This window comes from Ooceraea biroi, chromosome 9, assembly GCF_003672135.1.
Source record: "Ooceraea biroi isolate clonal line C1 chromosome 9, Obir_v5.4, whole genome shotgun sequence".
NCBI classification, from domain to species: Eukaryota; Metazoa; Arthropoda; class Insecta; order Hymenoptera; family Formicidae; genus Ooceraea; species Ooceraea biroi.
This window is the reverse complement of record NC_039514.1, coordinates 6,398,136-6,419,773: the sequence shown is the minus strand read 5'-3', so window position 1 is coordinate 6,419,773 and position 21,638 is coordinate 6,398,136. Positions and strand designations below refer to the sequence as shown.

At 38.6% G+C, this 21,638-nt stretch overlaps 1 protein-coding gene across 1 annotated transcript in view; it reads right to left on the bottom strand.

The window, feature by feature from the left end:
• Positions 1–8,912, bottom strand: part of LOC105285556 (angiotensin-converting enzyme) — a 58,901-nt gene extending 49,989 nt beyond the window's left edge. The window contains exons 1-9 of the mRNA XM_011349811.3: positions 8,697–8,912; positions 5,586–5,861; positions 3,282–3,440; positions 3,073–3,169; positions 1,973–2,116; positions 1,391–1,582; positions 1,145–1,242; positions 841–1,010; positions 536–660 (exon numbers count right to left, since the gene is read on the bottom strand). Coding sequence (XP_011348113.1) covers positions 536–660; positions 841–1,010; positions 1,145–1,242; positions 1,391–1,582; positions 1,973–2,116; positions 3,073–3,169; positions 3,282–3,440; positions 5,586–5,861; positions 8,697–8,768 — 1,333 coding nt within the window. The 5' untranslated portion in view covers positions 8,769–8,912. The remainder of the gene's footprint in view (positions 1–535; positions 661–840; positions 1,011–1,144; positions 1,243–1,390; positions 1,583–1,972; positions 2,117–3,072; positions 3,170–3,281; positions 3,441–5,585; positions 5,862–8,696) is intronic.
• Between the last annotated feature and the right edge of the window lie 12,726 nt (positions 8,913–21,638).

The window sequence follows — 21,638 nt, the reverse complement described above, 5'->3', positions numbered from 1 at the left end:
TCGTATGCGAGTAACATCCACTCGCCTACTCCTCAAGCGTATCGCTCTCGCTCTCGCTCTCGCTTTCGCGCTATTAGTCGTAAAAGCACACGAACTGTTTGCTGTGCCTTCCGGAAGTTGGCCACGAATAGAGGACGCCGCTACTCTTACGTAACGCGTGTCGTCCATCCAGTGTGCGTGCCATCTTTTGTCCTTTTAGTCTATCTTAGTCCATCGCTGCCATTCTTCTTCTTCCTGACCTGACGCAATTCTTTTCACCATCGCGCTCGTGCATCGTGATAAAAATTGGTTCATGGTGACCCGTTGACGTTTCGAAATTATTATAATGCTAAAGCTCATTTCGTTTATTTTATTGCTTTTTTAAAGGAGTTTCTAGCACGCACGTGTTATTTGATGGTTTTGCGTTTATCTCGATGATTATATTGCCACCTTTTTTGTTAACTTTTATCAATTTTTTAAATTTTTAATTTAGATTTTCCAGGTACAGAAAGCACGTAAAATAGTTAAAAATTCTTGTATGAATGTATTGGTGTACCTGGATTGGCGCCATCACGAAACTCGCGGGGCAGACCGCTGTAGCGCAGGAAATACTGGATGTGTGCCATTTCGTGATGCAGAGTTATCAAATCCTTCATTGTCACCTTCGTGCACACTTTAATCCTAGATACAAACACGATAAACAAATTGAACATTTTTGCTCTAATTATTATAATCTTGAAGGCATAGGTCTAACATTGTTTGATCTATGAAAGTACTCAAACATTTATTTTAAGATCGTTATTGCATAGTTATGTTAACTAAGATCGTATCTTGTGAATGCGTATTAATAAATGTACCGACCTGTAGTCCAAGCGATTGCAAAAGTCCCAAGCGGAGGCTTGGCAGATTAACGGGCGATCGCCCGGATCGACGATTATACTTCCGGCCCAGAATTCCGGCGGCATAGCGCTCAAGTTCATGGACAAGTAAAATTCATCGGCCACTCGAACTATATCGACCGGTGTGTAGCCCTACACATCACAATACACAGTTACTATTAGCAGCTATTTAGAACAATTACGAACATTGATTTTATGCTGTATAACAATATATAACATGATATAAAGTATTGACTGTGGAAAATTAAAGAATTGAAATATCTCACTTGTGCTCGCATTTCCTGCGTGACGTCGGGGTACGCTTTTCCGGGATACGGTAAAGAGACGTCCAAAAGATTGCTCCAAGATTGTCCCCACACGTTACCTAGCATTGGACAAATAATATTGGACGAATTAATTTTAAAAGAATTAAAATTTTTGCAATACTTTTAATATTTTTATATGTTTAAACATTTAATTTAATATCTAGCTACTAACGATATATTGTTTCGCAAATTTTCGATTGTTCTTACCAAGAATGTGAGACGGAAGAGGCGCATGTCCGCCAATTTTCTCAGGACCGTAGAGTTCCCTCAACTTCCTGCGAACGTAAGCGTGCAGTTCTTCGTAAAGCGGACGTATCGTTTCCCAAACCTCTTCAACGTCCTGCTGGAAATTAGGGGATTCGTAAGGGAACATCCAATACTCAGCGGCATCGGTAAAGTCTACAAAAAGGAAATAATCATGTAAAATACTCGACGTTCTTATAATATCTAATTGACTTATAAGTGTATATACTCCGACACGTGAATTAATTTGGCGTAACACGATTGTCATGCCATAAAGCACCATGAATTCAGTCGTACACATTAACTCAAGCGTAAGACGCATTAATTCGAGCGTAAAGTAATTTTGACGTCTGTGGTGAAAGCGAAAAGGAACGTCGGTAAGAAAAAATTATTTTAACGCACATGTAGCTTTTTGCAATCTTGCATGCATAATGTTAATACTTACTAATCGCTATCGGCATTTCATTTCACGTGTCATTTACTTTCCGCCCATGAATATAACATGATATAAAAAGATTTAATGTTACAGTAAAAAATAAAACGCACTATTCAATCTTGCGGCGTCATTGTTCAGCGTAATGAGTTGTTGATAGAGATCTCTAATTGGCGTGCCGCTTCGTCTTCTCCACTCGGTCCACACGTATTGCAATTCATCCCAGTCCCGACTTTTCGCCATAATTTGCGATACATCTGTAACAATAAGGAATACCTTCAGTATTAATCCGAGAGAACGAGAGAACGAGAATCGTCCTCTCTCATAATTTAAATAGTTCTTTAATGCACTCTTAAACATGTAATGTTACAATAAATACTCTTAAACAAACATTAAAAAAGTGTTGATGACTTCAACGTTATCAATTTCTATCTGGCTCGCTACTTTTTGCACAATCGAGCGCAAATTCCCTAAACAATTTCTAGTTCTGGACGAAAAAATCGGTGCAAAACTCTCCCTCCTGCTGCGAGGAATATGAGCGAAAACGAAATCGGAATTCACATTTTAATGTACATTCCGCAAATATGATTAGGCGTGACGCGAGTGCGGTGTAACGTTCGTTCGCCAGAATTACGTATTGACATGGACCATAAGTTTCTTCGTCAAGTCGCGCAAACACGCTCGCTACTTTTTCTTTCAAAATCATCCGAGCACGCGGCTCGTGCCGGTCGTCTAATAATTATTATTTCGCTGCACGTGCCGCTCGCCAGCGCGTAATTAGATTCCCGCGCTAAAGCGCATTTAACTGCGTAGCGTCTTCGCTTAATTAATTAATTATTCGCTTTCTATTTGCGCGCGCGCGTACAGCTTCTTGCTTTTCAACGCCACGTAGGATGCGTTTAAATTGTACTTAAATGTGCGCGCGCTCGCGGATTTACGTCGAACATACAGATTACAGACAATTAGAGACGCACGCGCCGGCACGTGCTGGCTGTTTGCCTAATTGTCTGTAATCTGTATGTCCGATATAACTAACTATAAAAATAGGAATTTTCATGATTTAATGGAAAAAGAAGCGGAGCCGGGAGGAAGAAGGGTGCACGCGCGCGTAACGCACGTTACTTCTTCACACTTTCATGCGCATTTTGGACTTACGTAAAATTGCAACCGCACAATTTCGCTGTCCGTTATAGGATTGCAATATTGCAATTACCTGGATACAAACGCAATCCGCATCGGAAGGGGTCATTGTAAGCGCATATGGTCGCTCCGTTGTAAATCGCCAGCATGTCGTTGATCAGCCGGTTGTACTGCGAAAAAATCATTTCATTGTTATCGATAATTTTAATGTAAGACCCGATAGTAATCTAAGTATTAACTAAGTATAGTTAATGATTTAATGTATAAGAGATGAGCATTTACTCTGTCCAGTTGATCGGGAGGCAGTGCCGAAGGTCCCACGACGGATAAATAACGGAGCCGCCGTCTAGTTATGGGATCCCGAACGGCATTTCTGTCAATTCTGGAGACCAAATTCCAGGCTTGGTTTTGGAAATCCGCGTATGCTCGTTGGGCATCCAGCTAAAAGCATAAGGTAAAGGTTGTTTTACTCTAACGTATGTTGGTGATAATTTTAGTGCAAGAGAAAAAATTTAAATTAAAAACCTTTAGCCATAAAAAAATATATAAATAATTTTAATTTTATATATGTATATATACAATATATTCATAATTTATATCATATTGTACATTAAGTATTTCAAAACGAGAAAAGAGTCGTATCTCTGTTGGAAATCACACGAAATTTCTCCTGAAATCGAGGATACGAGAAAATGTCACATGCGATTGTTGCGTTAATTACGTGACGCAAGGAAAACTAGTCTGTCTGTGACCGATTAGAAAACGCATTTGTCGTAAAGCGCAACTCGCAACGAACAACGGTTTTACCGTTAGAGATAAAGTCCCTCGCGTATCTACGCTCTTCCTGAAAGTAACTGCCGCCCAAAGAAAAGCTAGGAAGTAGGTAAAATTACATCAGTTGAAAGAGAGTAAAATTGCACTTGCACTTTCTGTAGAATTACGTTTTCCACATATCGCAGTTAAGTCTATCGCATATTTACTATATAATGATATCTGTTATATTGCAAATTGTCTTCAGAGCAAAGTAATATTATCTGCATTACGCGTTAGTTATTCTTATTACATAAGAAACCGCACGATCTAACCGCATAATATGTAAATACAAATTCCACTCGTCGTTTGTCACGTGATACATATTTCCACGTAGCACGGCACAAGGAAAACTCAAACGAGCATCACGTAACCTGTGCGACACAGTTTTCCCATTACCTGCTCGCGAAATATTTATATTTTTATATTTATAAATATTAAAAAAACAAATTATAAACATACGTATTTTAATACATTCTAAATAGCAACAAGTAATACGCTATCGCTAGCTAGCGACATGAAAGCTCAAAATTATCCCAATTTTGAAAACAACTGCAGAGTCAAATCTGGCAAATTGATGTCACGATGACCGTTGATGACCGGTTCGATACTAGTCGCCGATACCTGCCGTGCGATAACGAACTTCGCGGCGACGGTTTTCCGTCACGGAAAAGGAAAACAGCAACTCCATTATCGTTAACGTCACGCGACGCGCATGTGCGCGCGCTTTTCGCATCCAACGAGATCCGACGAGTACAAAATTCCCATTTCCCGGCGACACGAGACGGCGAGATTGCGAGATCGTTCAGGATGGCTATCGGCGACAATGGCATCGCCTGGGAAACCTTCCCAGGCGGAGGCGTTCGGCCTTTCGCGGACAATCGCGAGCGATCTCGCGCGAGGGAAAACGCGCCGCGAGGAACGTTAAGGCGCATGAACGCGCGATTCGCATAGCCGATGGATGGGCGCAGGTTAACGTGCACGCGCCAGGGTACCGAGAGGAGGTCGAGGTCCCTTCGAAGAGGAGACGTTTCGTAGGGTAGATGAGAAACGCACACGATTGTGCGAGACTCATTTTCCACGCTTGTCACTGCACTTTGTCTTGTTGAAAACTCAGCCGCTGAAAAGTCAGCCTTCCTAAAGTCCTGTATCTCTATCATTCCATCCTCGAACAGTCCTTGGTAGCTTCAATTAATTTTCATCTGACGTTTGTGCCTGATTTCCCAGCAACATGTGTTGCGGATGTCGGTTCACATCAAAGATTCTTCATCTCGGTACTCGGAAAGCACGATTGTATATTCCTGAGCGTTTGTGCTTCATTATTTATGCTTGATTAATTTATGATCAATTATGCATTGTGAACGCGAGCCATTAATATTACAGATTTGAATACTACTTCAAATTTTTGTCTAGCTCAGAAGTCATAGTCACAAAGTCACTCCTGACTGCGGTATTATTTAAATTATTAATAAAATAAATTGATTTCCTAATAATAGTTTTACGATAATGCTCTTTTCTTTCGCAGCGCGCTGCTATGAAAGGCTAACGATATCGTAACAATTTCGCAAAATTCACATTATTATAGGGGCACAAGCATGCGGGTCAAACACTCCCGAAAAGTTTCGAGATTCGTCGGTCTGGTTAACGGGAAAGTTTCGAAACTACGTGGTACGATAAAGTTATCTGACCTGACAAAATTCCCGCTAAGGAAATTACAAGGCCGAGTAAAATTGGAAGTTACAACTAAAACTCTTCAAAAAATAAATTCGGTCTTACCGCTTGTAACTGCGTGATGTCGTTGACGTTGGTTTCGTATGCCCATTGAGCAGCCACGTTAGCGCTACATCTCTCCGCGCCGAGGAAATCTAATCTAGCTAAAATGTTCCGGTAATCTGGCTCGGGCGGAAGCTGTCGGCCGAAGTCATCGTTTCTGTACGGTGGCACGTCCAATGGCTGTCGGCCGATGTCATTGTTCCTACCATCGTACGGTGGCAAGTTCACTTGCCCGAAAGCTGTCGACGATAGGTAAAGTACGAATGCTGCCCATCTTACCTTAAACGTCATATATATATTTTATTATTAGTCTTGTGTACTCTTCTCGAATAAGAAACAAAGAAGAGAGAGAGAGAGAGAAAATTGTATTTTTAACAAAATTGATGAAAGAATCAAATTAAATTAAAATTTTTTAAATTAAATTTGTTATGAATATTACATTCAATTTTTATGAATTTTATGATAATAAAATTCTTACTTTGCGATTTATTTCCTACTTATGTAATATATTACTGATTGTTTCGCTCATATTGAATATTTCTGGATTGTGGAGAAATGGATTGTGTCTATGTTTATGGATACGTACAAAACCGGTCGATATCAGAACCGTGTCATTGCTCCAAAAGTGTTCTTATACGCATTATTCGGCTACTACCCCTTATAAAACTGGGGTCACCACCCAGGGAGAGGTCGATGAACCGGGCCACGTATTGATTTGATTTTTATCGCTAAGGTTACATGTGGATATAATAAAATAAAACACATTCTGCGTATTTCACCGTCCTTTTTACGTTCTTCTTTTCCGTGTCAATCGTAATTATTATTTCATGTCGTAAACATGGCACCAATTTGTCTCTGTCACTTTGTCACCCCTCAAATAGATAATATATGTCCACGTATATAATTAGGGCGCAAAAATTCATGAAGTTTGACGGTAATTCTTTCTAGAGCCTCCCTGAAGCAGTATGATTCACGTTGTACGTACAATCAATGTTGCTTGAAAAACATCTGTCAAAAAAATAACCGAAGAAAATCTCACTCGAGAAGAATGGCTCGTGATATTTCTTAAATCTCCTGCATCATAATTATTTAAACATACAATGGTGTTATTCAAATTGTTGTTTAAATAAACGTTGATTACATCATCACCATCATTTAATCATGCAACTATTATTTAAATAAAATTTACATTTGAATAGAATAATCATATACCACAAAACATTTGAATGGAATAATCATCTCTCTCTCTCTCTCACTCTTTCTGGCACAGGAATAAAGTATCGAGTGGTTTCAAGATCGCCGCACAAGTGCACCACGCCCAAACTGGTATTCCATCAAGAAACGAGGAAAACAGAAACATTTAATCAGTCTCGTTTCGATCATTAATCTTCCAGAAATAAAATTCCATATTTAACATGATTTGCAATACGTAAAATGTGTACGGTAACAGGTTTAATCCCGTGCTCTTGCGATATCATTAATTGCAGGCAGTCCGCGACACGATGAGCCTGCCGTTTCGTGCGAGCGGGACCACCGCGCGAGAGACTGCCATGCGCAAATTATTATGGTGCCCTCGTGTCTTACGAGTTAATATAAAAAACCTCATTGTTTCCTTAAATCACGGCGTGACGTTATGCGCGGCGCATTTACGTGCAATTCATTTGTTGGTCTCACGGTCACGTGTTACGTCTTCGCGTTACGTACTTCCTCTCCAGGCATGAAAGGTGCCTGCTTATGCACGGCAGTAGGTCATCTGCGATTGATCGAGATGCGGCGACCTTGTGTTTCCCGTGCAATCGCGCTTATCGAGGAATATATCTTTCAGTTTTATTGTTTTAATTGCGATCGGTTGTCGTCTGAGAACGTCTGTTTGTATTCTTCACATTAATTTCGTCGGGATGGCGAATTATTCTTTCACGCCTCGCTGAGACAGACAGTCTTCAATCGTTGTATACGTAAAAGACAATAATGAAGTATTAAAATTGATATTATGTGGTATTGCAACATATATTCGTCTCGTTTTTTAAATGGTTTTAATAATATAGAGATTGTAATATATTCCTTATTAAAAACACTAAATAAATGAAATGAACATATGTTATAATTCAATAATATATATAATTGACATGAAATTTGCGCTAATAATGCGAGTAATATCTGAGCAAATATCTTCTATGGGAAGAGAAATGAGGTCACGCTTTACACGTGTTCTTGATACGATCTAAACATTGTGGATCAAGATCTAATGAATGGAGATGATTCATGAATTTACTACGTTGCCATCTATTTTAGATCCATTCTGTGCATCGTGTAATTTATCTGATTCATTGCAGGTGTAACAATCTCAGGTGATACAATACTTGATCAGTTTATTCAAGTGAAATATAATGGAGTAGATATTCATTCCATTCATTCTGAAATAATTACCAAAATCAATGCCTTATTCAAAACTACTAAATAATCATTGACAAGCTCATATACGTCTAGCTACCAATTGCAAGAATGTTTTAAACAATATGCTAATTAATTCACTTTTACACAAAAATGATCGAAATGCTGAAACAGACAAGGAAGCTTATCTAAGCAATCAAAATTATTAAATTGTTTAAATGGATACTATGTAGACTAAAAATAATTTAAATAAAATCAAAGAATGGGCATATAGAATTAATTAAATGTTAAACGACTGTAACATCGATCCTTTACATGTGTAAACACATATTTCAACATTCAATATGCAAACTCGAGAACTTCGGAAAAAAGAAAATGTACTCGCTTACTTGCATCCAACTTAACATGCAGAATCACTTATGTTTAGCACTAGAACGAGCAAAACCACCTGACGTATACAACAATTTGCATTTTATTTCACTTCACCTCTTATTCCTCTCCGAGCATTCAAGTTTTGTAACTTTATCAATTTCCCATCGAAGTACGCAATTTTCCGGGCGGCACGATGAGCCCGCGCTCTCGCGAAAAATCGAAATCAATGATCACAAACTTTTCAGAGATGACATCAGCAATCCCCGGTATTTTCTAATGCTAGAAACCAATCTGGACCACCCTGTGCCAGACCAAGTGAACCACCATCGATCAGAATCAACGGAGACTTACGAAGCTTCCTCTTGCGCGGTCCATAATCAACAATCCACCGAGTGCGGTCTGCACGTCTCTCAAGAGTCGCATCGATCTTCGTGGTCTTCGGTGAGGATCATTCGCAACCGATCAATCGATCACAGGATAGCACGCAACGATTTCGTTGTTGTCGCTGTATGAAATTCCGTTCCACCGATCGAGCACGACTAACACGAGCGACAGTTACGTTCTGCCGACACTAAAAGCCTCGTGGCCGGCGTCAAGTGTACATTTATCCCTGCGAAGCTGTTCAAACGCGACCACGGGGAGGTCATCCGTGGTGTGGCAAGTGGGGGATTCGCCTCATTCGTGTCGTCGGTTCGCCGTTGGTTGTCGCTCCTGCTCGAGACAGATTGTCGTGGGAGTAGGCGGCTCGAGGACGAGGTGGAAGTCGAGAAGCTCCGGTTTCATAACGCCCGACGTGCGAGGATAATGAGAGGAGAAGAAACAGCAGCTTTTGGCAGGAACATGACTGAACACTCCGTCAATCTGTGCTGAAGAAATGCGAATGATCGCGACGAGAGAGCCTGATAGACAATGAAGGAGCTTCGCTCATCAAGAATTTTCATGACTTGGCATGCTATGGAAATGAGGAGTGATTGGGGAATGTTGTTCTTTTACGAGGGAAGCCAAGCAGCGCAAAGTTGGTCGAGAGGAATGAAGAAACGGCGAAGAAGAATGTAGGAGCGCCAGAGGTAACGATGATAGGTAGAGCGAAGGAAGTCGGGGGTCAACCGGCTGTCGATTGCGACAACCTGAGGCTCTCACGTTGGCAAGACAAGTTGTCACCCACCGACCATTCTCAATGAGACCCATTGTCTATCGGAGTGCTCGTCTGCTCGTCGCAATTCCGTAAGCATTTGAGATCGGTCTCCTTGAAGCCTCTAACAGAAAAATGTATCAGGCTGATCGAATGTTTTAAGAGCACTCGAAGGGGTGATGGATCCTGGTGATCATGATGGCATTTATATTTATACAATTGTCTTGAGAGTCTGATGAATAAAGTTAAAATGAAAGAGATAAATAAAAAATGAGAAATAAGAAATTACTATTTCTGCAAAAGTGTAAATTATATCATTATTTTTTAAAAATTACTATTTATTCTGGAAGATTGTTGAGTTTGCAAAGATTTGCATCTGGAAAATTTGTTTACGGTATCAGATTGGTACATTTTATTTATATTTATTAATTTCTTGCTCTAATTTAAACAAATTTTTAAATCAACGAAGAACCAGAGATAATACCAAATAAACGATATTCTATGCAATAATATTCTACACGAGCAGATGTGACACACGCAGACACACTGACTGCAAAGTTAATGAAATTGTATGCAGGATTCGCGGATGAATCGGAGGGCGTATACGCGTATGAAACATCGATGACCAGGTTCCACGAAGCATCATTTTAAAACGGGCACCTGTATGATTTCAAGCATCACGAGAAATGACTCACACAACCTCGCGAGCCTATCCGCGTAATTACGCTTAATCTCATCAAAGTATGACATTACGTTTCCTGATTCGAATCGACCTTTCTTTCTCCTGAGAATTATGGCGCCATTGTTAAAACACGAGAGAACGTTCTACAAGCGATTAAGCCTTAAGCGCGAGAATTCGCGAAATATCCGCACGCCATCCTGTCAGTCCATTATTATAAGGTACATTATTTCCCTGACAACATTAAAAACAACAGAAAGACCGTACCCAGATTTAGCAAAAACAATCCTATATAGTTCCTGTATCGACTTAAAATATATTCTGGAGACTCAAGTGAACTCAAGAGAAGAATTGAAGCCAACAAATTATTTCATTTAAAAATCAATCAATTTTTTAAGTTTCTTGAATATATAAATGTAAATATACAAATAAACATGTGTAACATTTCTTGTATATTTCCTGCAAATAGAATGATAATGCACAAAAACCTGGATAGAACAAATCATTAAGTTGAATTTCGCTGAACCCAAGCATTTTGCTCACCTGAACCAATCACGTGCAAGACCAAGCGAGCTTGCTTGAACGACGCAGCGCGACGTTACCCTTGCCAGATCCGCGTCATCGCGCGTCTTAGCTGAGAAAAAAATTATGCAAATCATTAGTGACACATGCAGACGCACGGATTCATCATGCAGGATGCGTACAGGACAGTACGCATTATAATCGTAAATCTGGCAAAGATACGAATCGGTTCGCATGTTCGCACGCGGACATTTTCTCGCCACGTGCGCGCCGGCTGATCTTGAACTACATGTAGCTTTCATGATCAGCCTCACGATTCTTTTTGGCACAGCAGCGGCGTTATGTATTCGTCACGTAATTTAGCGCAAGTAAGGCAATCTGTCCACGCTGCAACAATAAAAAGCACAAACAACCGCGCCCAACAACCGGCTGACGCCTGTGAGAGAGGATAGTCTCACGATGATCTGGAATGCACGCTACTGAGAGCGGTCTAGGCCGGCTTATATGGGGACCTTGAGCCGTTATGGCGAAGTTCTTGCGTATACGTATATATCTGCATATTACATGCGGAACACGGTGCTGCACTTGCATATATATATGTGTTTACATATACGTATATATATAAGTATATAAGAGCGATACAGCTCTTTACGTAACGCGGTTATTTGCTCATCATGGATATTGTATAATATAGGAAAAACATGGGGCACGCACAATTTGTTCCTGGATGTTTTCCAATCTCCCGTAAAACGCGCGGTTCGCGTTTCCCTTACGGAGAAAACCGATCCGCATCTGTGACGATCATCATTTTCATTGTTAATTTATTACTACTCATATTAACGAAAAAATATAATTTATTTATGTTATCTATTATTATCTTTATCGATTTTATGTTATCGATGAAGAATACAAATGTATTATTCTCGACAACATGGATAATAATATTCTTCCAGTTAATTCCAATTAATTTGGATTATCTTTATAATTACAAATTTATTTATTAATTAATTTCAATTATTTAGCGCCATTTTTATATCCGAGATTGTTTAAAAGTATTAAAAACGAGTTCTAAAGTCTAATGCTAGAACAAAATTGTAATTGCTTAACTTTACCTTCCGATGAAGAGATCGGAATAAATTCGCAATAAATTCGAGTTGCCAAGCATCTTGCGTCAAGCAATCTCTGCTTGTGTCTCTGCATACGATACCTTAATGCTCAATGTTGTGCTCAGATCAAAGCGTGGCCGAGAGGCAAAGCGTACTCCACCTATCTCGTAAAATTAAGTGAGCGTACACGCCCCGGACACACATGGAATTACAACTCCAATGCCACGCGTGTTCACGTTACGCTCGTACAGGCTGCTCACTTAGAAGCATGTACTGGTTTCCCGCGTGTCAGCACTTCGACAATGCTAATCTCATTGGTACATATTGTAGATAATGCGTGCGCTAGTCTCACGTGGTGGCCGCGATTCTGGGTTCAAGTACGCGCGGGTGTTCACGTTTACACACGTTTACGCGGCGCAACCGTGCGTTTCTGCCGATTTCTTGTCACTCGCAGGCGATAAAAGAGAACGAAGAAAATGAAAATGACGATACGAGTTCGCGATTCGCTGATGTTAATTTAAGTGGCACAAGACACAAAGAGTTTACGTGTGAAATCGCCGGAAATGCATTGAACGCCGGTGCCATTTTCGTTGGGGTTTTTAATCATTGTTATTCATACGTACGTACAGTTGTGGCTGATTTCCTGATTGCCTCTCTCAAGACGTAACATCCGTTGAGATTCCTTAGGTTTTTGTGTTTCTGTTTCATTGACGTCATTCCGAGCATCATTGAATCACTTCTACTTTTAAACGGTTTGGTAGAAACTGCTAGTTGTTCGATTCGAGCCTACAAGAGCTTAAAAAAATATGTTAACAAAAATTTATATCACTACATTTAATTCAAAACACTCTTAACGTAGTTAAAATGTAGTATAAAATAAAAGATACTCACACATGTATATGTATATTATGAGAGCACGTAATTATACATGTATATCCTGTTAATCCCGTTAATAATTAACAACTTAATTATTGAACGTAAAGATAAGTGGCGAAGATAAGCAAAAGAAAAACCATTCATCGTTTTTCAACAATACAGATTTTCTCGCAGAGAGCTTCCCTCTTCGGAGCCTTGGAATTAATGAGACACGTAAGACGTACGCGTCTCTTTAAGCTATGAATTTTTTATGCCTATGTTATCACGCGACAACAATGCAATCGTAATGAGTGCAGCGATAATTGTTTATCTGTTAATACGCCGCCGCGGAAACGTGGGAAAGTGCCGGCGAGATGCGTAACCGGTATTACGTAAGTCCGATTAACAGTTATGCGGAGCAGAAAGCGCGATTATTTGCAAAGTAGAACAATGCACGCGTAAGATGCAAAATCATTTGGAAGATCTAAATAAATTTTCCCGTGCAAGATTCTCGATCTGCAAAATCCACGCGATTGCGAGTATCAGAGTTTCTTCTGACTGATCAAAGTTGAATCAAGAATACTATTAATTATTAAGTAATTATTTATTATATTTATTATTGTATATGTAACTTAAATGCTAAAAGAGTATTGAATCTACGTGATTTTCTTGCTAGAGATTTTCCTTCGAGGCCAAATGCTGGAAAATAACAAGCGGATCAATCGGAGAGACACATCATGATTTCCGTGATGCGGTAAAATTGATTTCACGAGCTCGATCGCATAATAAGAAACTGACCTGATTGGCCCTGATTGGACCGTCTCGGTCCTCAAGGCAACTTTGCCGTCCGCGAAACAAACAAAGCGGAAATATATGATGCGAATTGCGTAAAGCGTTTTACGTTAAACAAATCGGCGAAACCGCCGCGGATAATCGCACATGGCGAACGCGTTGCAGCGGACATTTCTCGCCGACAAAGCGAACGACTCGCAATTTTAACGTGCTATTTTTCTACCAGTTTATTCCGAATGCAAATGAAGCTAGACACGATGCCCCTCGGGCTACGTGATTACAACAAATTGTGAGTTTCTCGGTCAGGGCACCTATTATGGAACTGTACTTACGATTTCGAACTCGCGTTTCCGATCGTGATTTCGTATTTTTAGATAATTATTCGTAATAACGGAGGCACTATAAATGTGGAATGACTTATGGATCTATTTGGAAACGTTTTTGCAATTATGATAATACTATTTTTCGTAAACTTTCCTATTATGGCTTGCATATTATCTGAACGATTAAAAAGCTCTCGATATTTCAAAAGCAATTAAGTGGAAACTTATCGATTTTATTTAACGCTTGTGTATCCCGTTAGATTCTAAAATGAGCGATTGCCGAAATTGCTCGATTGCATTCGCCGCTTCCTCCCCTCGCTCGCGTCGGATGCGTTTCCCTAATTTGGCGTAATATGCGCAATCCTCAGTTTTCTCAGCCGCGTGGACGCGCGCCGTCTAACTTTTTCGTCTGCATTCGCGGCCATTTTCAGCCCGCGCCTAAGACAGTTTCCTTGCGATATTACGCAGTCATTAACGGAGATTGCTACTTGTCGCCCGGTACTCACGACCCTGCGTACTCTCTGAATCATGTCGATTGAGCAAGAGCCGCAACCTTCCTCTTTTTTTCCACACGCGTGTACTAGGATATGTGTGTCACGCAGCTCATGCGATGCGTCGCACGCGGGACCACACGGACCGACAAGAGCTTTATTTAACAAAACGTCGATTGCGTAACGCCAACACTGAAATTTCCATCAGAAAAATTCGCAGCATTTTAATATTATAGAATTTCTATTCTGACATTTCCTCTTTTTTATTGACGAATGTTTGTTCAATTTTCTTGTGTGTAAAATTCTTATTAAATTTTATTGTAGCATTCTTCGCGGAACATTAGCAAAGCGTTCCATGAATCTTTCTGTTTGACTTTCATTTTATGTTCGTTGCATCGTTTTCCTGAGTTGAGTTAATCTGTCAAAATTGAATAGAGAGAATGATTACGTGTGTGTGTGTGTGTGTGTGTGTGTGTGTGTGTGTACGTGCGCGTTCATCTGAACACAATATTGTCTGCGGCATAAATCTCAAGTGCGAGTACGTATATCATCTTAATTAATTTCATCTCGGTAGATCCTTCGACAGTGAAATATATTCTTGCTGAGGCGCGTCGTAGAGAATACGTGTTACATAAGAGACTCTCTGCTCCGATGCTTGAAAAAAGAATATCCTTGTACACGATATTACGATGTAATAATAAACATTAACATCGACCACGATGAGGAGTTATTGTTCTTGATAGTTTCACCATGTGAGGGACAATATTCTCTCACGAATTCAAAACGAACGATAATTGCAACTAAAGTAAAGTTGAATAACTCCAATAATAAAGACTGAAAAACAAAGCATAAAAGAATTATTTCAACGAGAAAGATATTATATGACAACACTTTCAAGCCGAAAATAAACCATTGAAAAATGCAATCAGATTAATTTATCGAGATGAAAGGTTTCGATTATTAAAACATACTGCAATTACTCGGCTGCCTTGCAGAGGTCAAAATCCGCACGAGACAGAGAAAATTTATATGTAGTCCGCCTATTGGTTAAATTACCATTAATTACGGCAGACAGAATTAACTCCAGCGTGTATCAACGCATATGGACACTCAGACGCATTTATTTACTCGTTAATAGAATCGATTCACGTCCGCTTATGTGAATGAATATCCCGTTAAACTTGGCGAAATAATCAACCGACAACAATAATTCTCCGTTTCCGTCTGCGTCACGATCGATTGCGACATAATTATCGTTAAAATATGTATAAGACACTTCCCTCCCTTCGCACGACATTGACCGACTTGTCGCTTTCTTTCTTTCTTTCAAAATGTGACCAATTCTTTTGTATGTTAAATGACATCGTGAGATCGCAAAATCCGTCCGCGCGGCAATTAGTCTTATCTCGGAAAGACAGGAGGATGTGACCGATGAATGCAGCGGCGCATTATTATGCACGAGGATTACACTGTTTTTAATATGTCGCTATCCGTACCGAGATCGGCGATTAAACTGTTTAATTATATTAATCGATGGAGATAAGCGGCACATGTTGTCAAGATCGTCTTCAATATTAGTTGTGATCCCGGGAAAAATCCAGTTTCCTGGAATTCATTGTGCACGTAAAAAATTGCAATGTATTATTTGCGAATGTATTATTATAAAGTACTTGTGATATATTCCACAACATTGGAAAGGATTTTATCATTATTTTTTTATTGACGGAATATTACTTACGAGCACTATTCTTCCAAGATGCTTCTCGATAGTTTTTTACTAAACAAAAGAGTATAACTTGCAAAAGAGTATAACTAGAAAACAGAACTAGGAAGAAGTAAAAGTATGCGATATATATTAAGATTAATAAGAAAAAGATTTTCATCATTAAAATTAATTTATTAAAAATCAGATATTTATTTTTCATATTCATATCATCAAAGTTTTTTGCAGTGTTGTCTTTGGTGGAGAAATTGTCTGTAAAATAATCGTATTGTCTGTCAAAATTCACGCCTCACGGAATGTAGTAATGGCTTTGAGGCGAGTCATCAATATGAAACACCGGAAACGACGACGATGATTACCGCGAGGTAAACTCGCCGCTGCGCGATGCTGGATAGTATATGGAAAATGTCGCGATTTTGTGAGTCACTGCAAACGCCGCTTTATAATAATTATACGGTGTACAATGAGACGCAGACGAACGAGAAATTCATTTCTTAGAGATGAATGATGCGGTAAAAAGTTGTTTTTAAATCGACTCCTAGTCATCCTCAGAAATACTCTACTGATGAATAAGTATGAACATGAAATGATCAACTAAAAAAAATGTCTCAAAGAAGATACGCTTAAAAATATTGTTTTAATAATGCATATCTTAACATTAATGCATATCTCTTGTCATTAATATGTTTTTCATATTTAATATGTAATGAAATATACATGTATCCACTATATTAAATTTTTTAATATTTATTAAATTTCTACAAATTATTTTTATTAAAATCGCGATACTAAAGAAAAATTATCTAGAGAGAGATGCATATTAAACCTTTATCAATTTTATAATAAATATTTAAAACAGTCGGAGAGAACTCTGCAGGTTGAAATGGACTTGAAAGTATCACCATCAACGGATCAACTTCCAAAAGTGAATGGAGAAACTGTTACCATCCCGCTACCAGTTTGCTACCGTACAGTGGTAAAAAATAACCATCACACGATACTGCAAATAAGTTCCTACAAGAAAGCTCAGAAATGTTATTATCCAATTCATCAATTAATTTTTTTATTAAATTTAAACACCAAGAGAAGTTTCCATGAAGCGCATCAAAAAGTTAGAAAATGTAGAAATTTTATCCTACGTAATCTACTTTGACAGAGAAGATATTACCATCAGACATAAAGTAACAGTTCGCTACATCTCGGCGGAAATTCTACTTTACCTCTTGTCAGAGAATTATTGAATCCTCAATCCTTTACATCTTCTGGTAAGTTCACCTTCTGCAGGTACTGATTTTTTTAAATTTTATTTTGCATAGAAGCGAATTGTGACATATCCGGTTTACAGCCGTTGATAGCGCATACATAAACTGTAATTATCAACGTTCCCATAACATTTCGCCGTCGATATGTCGATGCTGCAATCGTTACCCAGATCACTGGTCATCTAAAGCAATTTGTTGTTACGCAAATTTCAGTGAACTGCGGTTGCTACGTACCAACTTACTCAATCGAATATTTCGATTGAAATACATGCGCACGACACGTAAGAGAACGTAATCTCAGTCATTTCAGCTCTTCAATGATAATAGTTTAAATTATAGTTTACTCATCCGTGCATTACCGAAAAGAAATAAGCAAGCAAATGCAAACAATGTTGCAACGTTAAATATATATTAAATTTTTTTAAATATTTTTTTAATATTTAACTAAATTCCTAAAAATCACTTTTTCTTAAAACCGCGATGTTAAAGAAAAATTATCTGGCTGTATATTAAACAAAATTCGAAATACGATCGAAACATTTTTTCAATAAATTGAATAATTAAAATAGCATTTTAGATTTTGTTTGCTCACATTTTGCAGCTAATTTTGATTGTAAAAATTATTATTTTTATTCTAAAATTGTCACGTAAAACTAACTATGATATCTTGTTCCACACCAATTTTTGAATCCAAGTTTGATTGTGTGTACTTGGTTCCTTTAGTGAGTTTTACGGTGTTATACACGCGCATGTACGCATGTGTCACAATCTTTGGCACGTATATCAACTCTATCAAGTATCGGAATGCTGGGAATTTCTTAATTGACATAGCAAATACCTCCGTTCGAGCGTGACGTCGCCAGGGCTGCTTTTCTGGGAGAGATTTATGAGTTCTTTAATAAATCCTACACACACGATGAAACGAGCTGCAGAATAGTGGCACGAAAAACAGATTACTGCCACTGCTAAGTGCAAATGTCTTGTCGTTCAGCATAATATATGTACTCGCTTTATTATACGTTTTTGAATATTATTCTTGCCTTTCTTTGTTCTTTTCTCTTTGTCATTATCTCTCAAACTTTAATCTAATTTCGAATTTAGTCTAAAAAAATTTAATTAATAAAATTTTGAAGGATCTAATGTATTATATACGTATTAATATATGCAATAATTATCGTATGATTTGCGTACATCTCTTTCTATCACAGTTTACGCAAAAGAAATGATATTATTTATAAAAATCAAAACTTTTGAAAAATCGTGTACCAGTTTCTAATCGTTGATTTTCGTATTGTACTTCCGAAAGCTTAGTTTATCAATTTGCATATAGCTTGCGATGTAACATCCAATTTAACATTGAGTTTTATGATCGCGCAGTGTTCCTCTGTGATTACTGGATCACGTGGCATGTTATCGCGAATTTCACTGATTCACTGTCAAACTATTTGCCTGATTTGAAATTATGGCGGATAGTACAAGAATGTTTATGTTTATGTTTGAATCACCGACGAAAGACAAGGATACGCGACACTCACGTTTCCTGTAGCTTCGAAACTTTACACCGTCATATCTTTTAACAGAAACATCTGACAAAAAAATGTTTTTAACAAATTTTACTTGTTTTTATCCGTAGAACCCAACCATCTAACATTTTATAGGGGGTCTCGTTTGAAATTGTGAAGTTACCCCCCGCCCCCCTTAGGGCAGGGGGTAACTTCATATTTATGTAGTTAGAAAGGCCCCTCGAATACATAAAACTTTCTTATGAACAACTTTTTGATTTGACAAATAGTTTCCGAAATATTTAGCTGTTAAGAGTTATGTGGGCCACCCTGTATATATGCTCAAGTATCCTGCTCAAACGTACGATAGCGCTGGTAGTTTCGGCGGAAAAATTAAAGTTCGTTTTCGAATACACTGCATAACGATTAATGCTTCTTGTATTTAGATGAAAATGCAACAATGATGGTGCTAAATGTCACTCAATTTGGGTAATTATTACGCCAAGCGTCGTGGCATTTTTTGAAGGCACTTGTCGCCAGCGATTGACTGAAAGTTGTCTAGCAGCAACTCGTTTGGCGCTTTGCGCAGACAGAAAACGAAAGCGCAAATCATTGCGTGCGCGGGACTCTCGCGTACGTTAATTTAGTTTCAGTCTCGCTGATCTACCTGCAGGCCACGACGTTACGACACCATGCTTCGTTTACGCATGCTGCAGGTACCGTTCGGCTCGCAGTCCCAGCAATCCTATCTCGGCAATTCCCCATAACAATCAAATATTTCGAAAGATTGCAAAAACGCGAGCAACGAAAAAAAGAGCTGATGAGAAACGCTGAACCTTCGATTCGCGTGTAATTGTTAACTTTATTAAATTCTTTTTTTCAGATGATTATGCAGTAGCAACATTTTATTCGAAACTTCTTCACGCTCGGACAAAATTTTGTATTATTATTTAATTATTATTTAATTAATTTTTAATTGTTGATTATTCGAAACTTCTGTCCCCTCTGCTCCCCCTAAAGTTATTTCTTTTAAGGTCGGTGGAAGATCGTGGCGTGCAACTTGTCCTTATTTAAGAATTTTTCGATTTGTAACGTAACGTACGAAGCATTGTCAAGAGATGTTATTTTGATTGATATGCGACTTTATTAAATAAGATCATTTCTGATATATAAATACAGGGTGGGGCACCTAAAACAGGCCACCTGAATATCTCGGCTGTTATTGGTGATAGAACAAAATGTGTCAGACCAAACTTGCATGGTTTCGAGGGACACATAATTTGTTCTAAATAGCTTTTTATTAGGTGGACGCGTAGAGGTAATATGAAGGTCAACTTCATTTTTTAAATGGTATGATATGTTTTTTTACGTACCATCTAGATCTAGTTAGAGCGTTTGAAGATGCGCACATTGATCTACGGGTCAAAATCATTCAAGGTCACTGAAGGCTAAAATTTCTAAGTGCTAAAACTTTTTCATTTCTAAGTTTACGGTATTTTCAATAGCAGAGAACTCTAGGCAATATAAAAAATAATGATATCAACAACTCAGAAATGCTCGGAAAAAGAAAAAATTTCTACGGGCTAGAACTTTTTCATTTCTGAATTTACGGTATTTTCAATAGCAGAGAACTCTAGGCAATATAAAGTAAATTATTTTCCCTTGCAGTTAGCCTTCAGTGACCTTGAATGATTTTGACCCGTAGATCAATGTGCGCATCTTCAAATGCTCTACTAGATGGTACGTAAAAAAACATATCATACCATCTTAAAAAACGAAGTTGACCTTCATATGACCTCTACGCGTCCACCTAATAAAAAGCTATTTAGAACAAATTATGTGTCCCTCGAAACCATGCACGTTTGGTCTGACACATTTTTTTTCTATCACCAATAACAGCCGAGATATTCAGGTGGCCTGTTTTAGGTGCCTCACCCTGTATAATTGCAGGATGCGTTTACATTGCGTGTCTGCGAGTGGCACTTCCTTCTTTCTATTTCCGAGCTGTGGATTGACATTCGCTCGATCGATTTGAACGGCCGCAGTCATTAATTCTTTCGATGTCAAGATACCGATCTCTGATCATAAACGGCACGCGTCTGTGGACCGCTTTTCGACGCATAGTTTCGCATGGCCTCTTTGTCGGAACAGGAGACGCATTTTTTTTGCTGTCGCCGTTTTTTGTTTTTTTCGCGCGAATAATAGAGTGAAAATTGGATTGTTACTGTACGGCGGCCTTGTTCCAAGAGCACACGTTCTGCACTTGAGCGAATTTTTTACATCATAATTGCAAACCGCAGTAGGCCGCAGGTAATTAACAGTCATTATGATTGGCACGCGTTGACGTCTAAATTAATGACTTGGGAAATAGTACCGCTGAAACATTTATGAGACATGGAATAATCTGGACATATGATAAAATATTGTATCTCTCTTTCTCTCTCTCAATTTAATCTAATTAACTCATAACTGACTTAACACGCAATTCATCCAAAAATATGTTTCTATATTTCTTCCCTCTCCTTCTTCTAAGAAAATCTTATCTCTATACATCTTTAATGTAATATGTACGATCTTGATTATCGTCATTATGAAGCGATTTGGTCAGTAGGTCTCAAGGTACCGGGACGACATTGAAATTATCGAAAAACACGCAACCGGCCGTGAACCGGGCACGCACTCTGAGCAGTCCTTGATACGTCGGAATTGTCGTAGCGTGATTTATGGGAACGTTTACCTGCTGGCCGGAACTAATGGCAGAAATCTTTGATCTCGCGACGGAAACACAATCTTGTTTTACGATTAACCACCGCAGCGTGCAAACTTCGCAAAGAGATGCATCACGAGGTATCACGGAGTACATCTACATGTCTAGCAACATTTTCGGATAAAAAATAATTTTACAA